This window comes from Geospiza fortis, unplaced genomic scaffold (assembly GCF_000277835.1).
Source record: "Geospiza fortis unplaced genomic scaffold, GeoFor_1.0 scaffold2258, whole genome shotgun sequence".
Classification (NCBI taxonomy): domain Eukaryota; kingdom Metazoa; phylum Chordata; class Aves; order Passeriformes; family Thraupidae; genus Geospiza; species Geospiza fortis.
Genome location: NW_005055028.1, coordinates 1 through 9,266, shown reverse-complemented (window position 1 = coordinate 9,266; position 9,266 = coordinate 1). Strand labels below are relative to the sequence as shown.

The 9,266-nt window shown below is 42.8% G+C and overlaps 1 protein-coding gene across 3 annotated transcripts; it reads right to left on the bottom strand.

Moving 5' to 3' along the window:
- Positions 1-1,352: 1,352 nt before the first annotated feature.
- On the bottom strand, positions 1,353-8,927 carry LOC102043274 (28S ribosomal protein S36, mitochondrial-like). Of its 3 annotated transcripts, XM_031065675.1 has the most exons (5): positions 8,824-8,927; positions 7,821-7,884; positions 3,244-3,458; positions 1,970-2,026; positions 1,353-1,623 (listed from the first exon to the last, which is right to left on the bottom strand). In XM_031065675.1, exons 1-4 carry the CDS (start codon positions 8,860-8,862, stop codon positions 2,009-2,011), a joined length of 336 nt encoding a protein of 111 aa, XP_030921535.1. In that variant the 5' UTR covers positions 8,863-8,927; the 3' UTR covers positions 1,353-1,623; positions 1,970-2,008. The 3 variants fall into 3 exon arrangements, with proteins under 3 accessions (XP_030921535.1, XP_005431417.1, XP_030921534.1); XM_005431360.2 differs by lacking the exon at positions 1,353-1,623 and having other exon boundaries at positions 1,751-2,026; positions 3,244-3,443; XM_031065674.1 differs by lacking the exon at positions 1,353-1,623 and having other exon boundaries at positions 1,936-2,026.
- Between the last annotated feature and the right edge of the window lie 339 nt (positions 8,928-9,266).

Below are 9,266 nucleotides of genomic sequence, written 5' to 3'. Positions count from 1 at the left end.
GCAGTTCGTCCCAGAAGCTGCTTCTGTTTTCACCCTGATCTCACGTCTGACATTCAGGGACATTTCTGTAATTTCTGTGCTTAGGGAGATAGTTTTTTAATAAAAAAATACTATTCTATAGAAAGGGTGCTCTCAGGCACTTTGTTAGGTTCTAGTGGAAATTCTTAATTGTACTTCTATAGTTTCTTCATTATGAATAATTACCTACAATATAGTACTTAAAACTACCGTCAATACCATCAATACTGCTACTGTAAGAGTAGTACAGTATTTCTCATACAGGAGAAATTCTCACTTGAAAATTAATTTCTATACATGCCCAAGCTTTGCTATTATTTAATAGATTAGTCTGTAAGACCAACAAAGTTGTGCAACTATGAAGAATAGCCAACATGTCTGAGAGCACTTCAGTGTCTTTTTCCTGCCTGTAAAATCATCCTCAGTGACACATCCAGGTGAGTCAGTCTAAACCTCAATCCCTGGAAAAGTGGTGGTGTGCCTCGTACTGGAGGCCATCTCTCCCTATGTGGATGACAAGAAGGTGATCAGGAATACTAACATGGCTTCACTAAAAGTAAATCTTGATTGACCAACCTGATTGCCTTCTACAAGGAAATAACTACCTGGATGGGTAAGGGGAGGGCAGTGGATATTGTCTACTTGATGGCAGTAGGGATTTCAACACTGTCTATTAACATCCTCATAGACAAACTCAGGGATGCGGGCAGGATGAGTGGACAGTGGGGTGGATCAAGAACTGGCTGAACAGATCCCAGAAGGTTACAATCAGTGTCACAGGGTCTACCTGGAGGCCTGTCCCTAGTGGTGTCCCTCTAGTGTCACCCTAGTGGTGTTCAATGCTGTACTGTTTAACTTCTTCATCCATGACTTGGATGAAGGGGCAGATGCCTCCTCAGCAAATTCAGAGGACACAGAGCTCAGAAGAGTGGCTGATACCCTGAAGTGCTGTGTGGCCCTTCAGAAGGACCTCGGCAGGTTGGAGAGACGGACAAAGAACCATTTGAAATTCAGCAAGGGCAAGTGCAGGGTCCTGCACCTGGGGAGGAACAACCCCAGGCACCAGCACAGGCTGGGGCTGACCTGCTGGGGAGCAGCTCTGTGGAGAAGGACCTGGGGGTCCTGGTGGACAAGAAGCTGTCCATGAGCCAGCAGTGTGTCCTGGCTGACAAGTACCAAGAAGGCCAGTGGTACCCTGAGGGCATTGGGAAGAGCATTGCCAGCAGGTGGAGGGAGGTGATCCTGCCCCTGTACTCAGCCCTAATGAGGCCTCACCTGGAGTGCTGTGTTCTGGGCTCCTCAGGACAAAAGAGACATGGAGCTCCTGCAGTGGGTCCAGCAAAGGGCAAAAAATTTTATTAGGGGTCTGGAGCATCTCTCTTGTGAGGAAAGACAGGGAGAGCTGGGGCTGTTCAGCCTCGAGGAAATAGAACTGAGAGGAGACCTCATCAATGTTTATCAGCACTTGAAGGGAAATTGCCAAGATGGACCAGGCTCTTCCTTGTGGTGCCAAGCAGTAGAACAAGAGGCAATGGGCAGACACTGATGCCCAGGAAGTTCCGCCTGGACATGAGGAAGAACTTCTTTACAGGCTCTGGGATGACCCTGTTTGAGCAGGAAGGTCAGAAAAAATGACCCACTGTGGCTCCTTCCAACCTGATCTATTCCATAACTTTGTGATCTCAACCAGTGGAAAAATAAAATGACCTTGTTAGATTCTTGACTTTTCAAATGGCTAATTAGAAAAATATTTTAATGGTGCAGACATCATATATATTCAATTGCTATTAGCCATCAACATAAAATCTTTCTCAGTCACAAACAAATCAGTATCTTGTGTGTTGTGTCAATCTTCTCACCCATCATATGGGATTTTATTAAAGCTATTAGTATAGAATAATTTTTAATATCAAGGCATTTTAATTTAACGCCTTTATTTGGAATATAATACCTCATTCTTCAACAGTGGCCAAGAAACTATCTTCTACTTTTATTCTGGACCTCCACGCTGTAAAAAAAAAAGCATACAGTTAAATATATTCCACTAATAAAACTTAAAACTGAGATCAAATTCTCTTTTACACTGTTATAGACTAAGAGACATAGTTCTAGTTTTAATTTCTGATTTAAATATTGACCTATATAAGAACAGATAGCATGGATATCAGCATCCACCAGTCACAGCTACATTTTTTTCAAGGGAAAGTACAAAAAATTTGCTACCTACAATTACAGCTGCTTCCATGTCTCTGAAGAAACCTGACTCTTAACCTTTAAAAGGTCTGACAAACACAATGCTAACAGACACAAGTTTTAAAATAACTTTCACTGCCTACATTCCAAAGTGCAAAGGAAAAACAAAGCCAAGCAGAGTCATTACAATCTTCATGAGAAACCAGAAAGGCATTCAGTTCATTATTTTCCCAACAAAATTATTTTACAACTTACCTCACTGTTAAACAAACTTACGCAAAAAGTCAAAAAGTGTATTACTGTGGGAAATAACTGATTTCACTTCTACTATATAGATGCAGCCTACTTGCATACATGAAGATTTCTAGATTTCCTCTAACACAGTTATGCTATTTATGTCCTTACCATTTAACAAAACTTTGCAAGCATCTTTTAATTTCAAACTCACCATCACCTCACAAATTCCTCAAATTTTGTGCATTCTCCCTTTTCAACCATCAGTTTTTACAACTGAGAATTGTTGCAGAATAGAAGCAGGTTTTTCTTGCCTTTCATGTACAATGTCATATTTACAAGTATTGCAGAAAATATTTACATCAAGTTTAATAAAATGTTTCTACTACTACAAATACAAGAGTTAATTTACTAATAAATAACTTATAAAACTAATTTGAGAAATATTTTTTACTTTGATCACCTGGTAATAGCCTTTTCTGGTCTAAGAACAGACTTCTGTGATCCTGCTCAGCAAAGTCAAATTACACATTAAACAGCTGTTATAAAACAGGTAGTGGTGGCAATTAATGCAGGCTATGACTATCACCAGCTTACCTGCACATCTGTTCTAAGTCCAAATCTCTCTACTCAGTGGTACCACAAGCTATTATGCAGTGAGATTTGGTACCTTCTGTATTAAGAATTGGTACATTGGGTACTGCCTATGAAAACCATGAAAGCCCAGGGCACACTCTTATAAAGAATTACTATGTAATACCATACCAAAAGATGCAGAAATTAAAGAAGAAAACTTACTTGAATATATTCAATCTCTTCATCTGACATTTGTTTTCTTCTGTATTTCTGAGGTAAACTTCTTGTTAATTCAGAAGTGTCTGGTGTGCCTTGTACTCTAACAGGTGAAATATTTTGAAAGGTCGGTGATGTGCCTCCTACAGATTCCTGTGCATTTGAAGCAAGGAGAGATGGCATACTTGCTTGTAGAGATTCCTGTACTGAAACCCAGATTTCAAAACCATTTACAGAAATATTACTAGACTGTAAAATTAGTAAGCAGACAATAAAATCTACCATTGCCTGAAAATCTTATTCACTATAACAAACACCTAAAAGAATTAAATCACTCTACTTCTGACAACCTTCTTTTATTGTTGTTAAATGTATCAAGTGCAGACTCTAAAAATTCTGACAGTAGTTTGAATGGCAGAAACGCTGATGTGGAAACAAAAGATTTTTCAACATACACCCTAACAATGGCTTTTTCACTGGGAAGCTGTACTTGGAGAAAAAACATAAAGTTATGTAAATGTTTGTGTGTGGGCAATTATGTAGAAGATAACTGAGATTATGCTTTTCGTTTACTGCAACTGAAAAGACAGACAAGTGAAAAAGATCTAGAGGCTTACAGAAAGATAAAGCTTGCAGCCACAAGAGGCCACAACATGCAATGCAGTGCTGTACCCATTTTTAATATTACAAAATGGCATCCTATCACATTTTGTTAATGATGTGCAGAATGACCACCAAGTATCAGGCATCAGCAATCAATGTTAATGAAATGTAAAGACCGAGGAGCGCATGAAGTTCTTCACAGGTGAGGATCAGGAGCTAAGCTTCGGGAATTCACATCAGAAAAGTTGCCTTGATTGTGCAGATAGAAGAGATGACAAAAGGGCAATGTCACAGTCAGTGTTCCAAACCTTAGGTCTGTCCCACCGTAGTTGATTTTACAATGGAAATATGCAATTGCCCCACTAGGCAGTACAGAGATCATAGCAATATGCTCATTTCAGGACTCAGTCCTATATATATGGGATAGGATCCATCCCAGGTGATGAGGGAGCTAGTAGTAGATGAGCTTGCAAAGCTGCTCTTGATCATTTACCAGTAGTCCTGGCTCACTGGTGATGTTCCAGAGGACTGGAAGCTGGCCAATGTGACATCCATTCATAGGGTGGGAAGGAGGATCCAGGTAACTCCAGGCCAGTCAGCCTGACCTCGGTGCCTGGCAAGATTATGGAACAGATCATCTGGAGTGCTGTTCACAGCGCTTACGGGATGGCCAGGGTATCAGACCCAGCCAGCACAGGTTTAGGAGGGGCAGGTTGTGCTTGACCAACTTGGTCTCCTTCTATGACCAAGTGACCTGCCTGGTGGATGCAGAAAAGGCTGTGCATGTTGTGTACCTGGACTTCAGCAAGGCATTTGGCACTGTCTCCCACAGCACACTCCTGGAAAAGCTGGGAGCCCAGGGCTTGGACAGGAGCACTCTGTGCTGGGTTAGGAACTGGCTGGATGGTTGGGCCCAGAGGGTGGTGGTGAATGGTGCTGATCCAGCTGGGGGCTGCTCAGCAGTGGTGTCCCTCAGGGGTCTGTGCTGGGCCAGTTCTGTTCAATATCTTTATTAATGACATGGATGAGAGGATTGAGCCTTTCACTAGTTTAGAATTTACAGACGACACTGAGCGGGGATCGTGTGTTGATTTATTGGAAGGTGGGAGGGCTCTGCAGGAAGATCTGGAATGACTGAATGGATGGGCAGAGTCCAACAGGATGAAGTTTAACAAGTCCAAATGCTGAGTCCTGCATTTTGGCCACAGTAACCCTTGTAACGTTACAGGCTGGGGATGGTGTGGCTGGACAGTGCCCAGGCAGAAAGGGACCTGGGGGTACTGGTTAACAGCCAACTGAACATCTGCACCTTGAATACTGTGTCCAGTTCTGGGCCCCTCAATTTAGGAAGGATTTTGGGACACTTGAACATGTCCAGAGAAGGGCAAGAAGGCTGATGACGAGCTTGGAACACAAGCCCTATAAGGAACAGCTGAGGGAGCTGGGGTTGTTTAGCCTGGGAAATGGAAGCTTAGGGGGCAGCACCTTGAGTGCTGTGTCCAGTTCTGGCCCCTCAGTTTGGGAAGGACCTTGAGACACCTGAGCGCGTCCAGAGGAGGCAACGAGGCTGGTGAGGGGCTTGCAACACAAACCCTGTGAGGAACGACTGAGGGATTTGGGGGTGTTTAGTCTGGAGAAAAGGAGACTCAGGGGTGACCTTATCACTCTCTACAACTCCCTGAAAGGTGGCTGTAGTCAGGTGGGGGTTGGTCTCTTTGTCCAGGCAAAATCTGACAGAATCAGAGAACACAGTCTTAAGCTGCACCAAGGGAAATACAGGTTGGATATCAGGAAAAAGTTTTTCATGTAAGGAGTGATAAACTACTGGATTGGTCTGCCCGGGGAGGTGCTGGAGTCACCATCCCTGGATGTGTTTAAGAAAAGACTGGATGTGGCACTCGGTGCCATGGTTTAGCTGAGGTGTCAGGGCATGGGTTGGACTCGATGATCTTGAAGGTCTCTTCCAACCTTCTAGTCATTCTGTGATATGTAAGGGTATAACACCTGACAAAGCTGAATGCTTTCACAGAAGTCCTTCCCAATGCTCCAGAAAATTGAGCACAACAAGTGCAACATCTAACAGCTGGACAGAAGCTCTATATAACTATAAAATAAGCAGCATGAAAACAGCATGTACAAAAGCATGTGAGCAGCTGCAACAGCACAGTTTTGCCTGCCTTTGCCCTTCCTGGCTCCAGCAAGACCAATGACCACAAATGAGAGGGAGCCAGTTTTAGCCTTAATGAGTCTGATGCAGTTGCAGGATTGGGACAATCAAACCTGCAGCACTGTGACGAAACTACCATTGAGAGGCATATTAAGAAGCTGTCAGTCATAAGACTGGGTCTCAAAGTCCCAAGGTTGTTCAAAATTAATGGAAGATCCCAAACAGAGCAAGGCAGAAGTGAGCCCATTAGAAGCAGTGTATTTATTGTGAACAGGGGGCAAAGTATTTTTGTTTCAAGACATAATACACCCATACATACAAAAAAAAAAAGGGGGGGGAAAAAAGCAAGAAAAAAAAGGAAAAAAAAGCAGTTTCTCCAAGTTTGTTTTTTGTTTCACCGACCACCAAAGTCTAGAGATGTGTCAAGGATTTTCCTCTACTGTATGTTTCAGTCTGAAGTGTAGTTGGAGTAGACTCATTAGTGAATTAAAAACATGAAAACTGCAATAATCAGAAATTTTACTGTTGCTGCTTTAGTTCTATTTCGGTCTCTACTACATCTCTCCCTTCTCAGTTTGAGACCATAATGTTGCAGCATTAATAGGCCCACTGGAATTTGGCTGGCCTTTCACATCCCTAGTTGGGCTCTGAGGAGCCATTTAGTGATGTAGGAGCAACAATCTGGTATAATTAAATGCCGATTTTGCTACAGCATTCAAGCAAGACAAAATAGGTTGCAGTTTACTAACAAGATGACAGATCCTGACAAAGGTAGAAAAGTCTAACATACTTAAAAGATACAGTCACAAGAATCTTCTGACACAGAGATAAACAAGAGGTCAGAAACACATTTTCAAGCTTTTGAGAAAGTAGTTCACTGGCATGAGAGGTGATGCATTTGGCTGAACTGTTCAAAATGTACAGAATTTTTACAGAAGGTTATTGATGAAAATAGTTCCTGAAGAGTTCACAGCCAAGTCAGAAGAGGCATTTATTTATATGTACTGTGGAGGCTTTCAAATATTAAACTAAACTTAAAGCTAAACTGTGGTCTTGATAATCCTGTGACAAATAACTAGGCATAGTATAATATCAAAAGAAGCGAGAATAATGTAACAGAGCTTTTAAAAACAACTTCTACTTTTCTTTCAGATGCTTTTTGACCCAAAAGGACTTCTAAATCAACATATTGCTAATATAAGTCTGTTGTTTAAATATAATAGTATTGGGAATACCATAAATGTCAACACAGGTATAAAAGTTAATGTCAAAGATTGCAATGAAATATTTTTTTCCCCTTAGCATTCGTTAGTAACACAAGAAAATACTTCTTAAAAATGTACAGAGGGCTGGATCTCCTAGCTATAATCATGTTTTGAAAAAACATCAGAAAATACATCACACACTTCAACTAAGAAAAGATGAGGAAAATGCAACATCATTTATGCAAATATCACTGCATAACTAAAGCTGCTTCAAACTGACTTGGGCACAGTAACTTCAGTAAATACTAATATTTGGGAAAATGTCACTTTATATAAAGCAGAACACAAACACTGGAAATCCTTGTGAATCTTTCTTGACAAAAAAAATATAGATTTGCATGCATTACGTGTCTACACACAGCTGCACAGAAAAGAAGTGGAGAAAGTTCAAGAGTTGCCTTCAAACTAAACCAAGCATGTTTCAAAAACCTCACTCCAACTCAGTTCAGCTGTATAGCTGAAAGAGACAAATTGGGTCCCCATTCTTAAATAAAACAGTCAATGTAAAGAAATGTGGCACAAGCTGTATCCATACCCAAAATACTTACTTTTAGGTCTGGGACCACTTTTTCTGTCTGGGAACTTTATTAATGGAGTATGTGGCTTGACTACCTAGAAGGAGACCAGGTAGTGGGAGAAACAGACACAGGTTACCTTGAATAATAAAATGTATCAAACAACCACTCTAAACAGCTGCTCTCCGCACCACTACTCTGATACATTTACTGCTTCTTGAAGTCCTAAATTTACCCCAGGAAGAAGTCCACTTTAAAAAGTAGTCCTGCACCCTGAGGTCCAGAGCAGGTACAAGCTTTGTCTCCCTTTTCTCATCAGTCTGTGTGTGTGCAGAAACAGCCACTGCCATTGCATAAATGCAATCACAATGCAATCTGCTCTGGTGAGAACCCATCCAGAGTGCTGTGTCCAGCTCTGGGGTCCCAAAAGCAAAATAAACGCCATGGACTGGAGTTAGTCCAGAACAGGGCCATTAAGATCTTCAGAGGGCTGAAGCACCTCTCCTGTGAGGACAGGCTGAGAGCTGGGATTGTTCAACCTGAAGAATGCTCTGAGGAGATTTTACAACCCAAAGGGCAGGTTCGGATTAGACAGATTAGGAAGATTAGGAAGAAATTCATTATTTTGAGGGTGGTGAAGCACTGGCACAAGTTGCCCAGAGCATCTGTGGCTGTCCCATCCCTGGAAGTGCCTAAGACCAGGTTGGACGGGGCTTTGAGCAACCTGGTCTAGTAAAGGTGTCCCTGCCCACGGCGGGGGGGTGCTGCAACTAGGTGACCTTTAAGGTCCCTTCCGATCCAAACCATGCCGTGGTTCCACAGTGCTTTAGCACTGCTCTGCCTGTAAAAGCAATTTCACCTTGCAGAGGCCCATCTGAGGGAGGAGCTGCCAGCCAGCTCCGTACCCGGTGCTATCACAGCGCCTCAAGCCGCAGCCGCCTCGACCTGCTGCTCGGAGGCGACAGCAGAAGCGAGCCCCGCCGCCCGAACCAGGGCTCTGGCTGTCTCAGACACGCCATCCCGGGGCCGCCCTTACCTGCACCGCCCTGGTAGCGGCCGCCATCTTGCTGCCCATGGTGAGGAGCCGGAGGGACAGCTTGGGGCCCCGCCCACAGCCACCAACGCCGGCCGTGGGCGGGACCTGACTGGGGGCGGGGCCTGGCCTGCGAAATCAGCCGCTTTACCGCGAGTTAAAAAAAATTCCAAACCAAGCAAAACATTTTCAGGAAAATCAGCGGTTTATTTTTATTATTAAATCAAAGTATCCACTTACAAAAAATAGCTGGTGATCACTCACCAAGTTAAAAGTGAAGCTACACACGAAGATAACAAGGGACACTACACATTCCCAAACTGTGCTATGCCCCAAGAGTCGATTTCCTTCAAACATCAAAGAATGCCAAGTAAAAAAAGCGCAAATGCTAGTGAAGACATGCAATTAAAACACTGCTTAGCTGCACAGTCGACAGTATGAAGTCA

Excerpts from the sequence above, each read along its gene's own strand:
- LOC102043274 (XM_031065675.1), bottom strand. The coding sequence starts at position 8,862 with ATGGGCAGCAAGATGGCGGCCGCTACCAGGGCGGTGCAG. Across the intron at positions 7,885-8,823 it reads CCGCTACCAGGGCGGTGCAG|GTAGTCAAGCCACATACTCC; the intron begins GTAAGGGCGGCC and ends GTCTCCTTCTAG. Across the intron at positions 3,459-7,820 it reads AAGTGGTCCCAGACCTAAAA|AAATCTGGGTTTCAGTACAG; the intron begins GTAAGTATTTTG and ends TAAATGGTTTTG.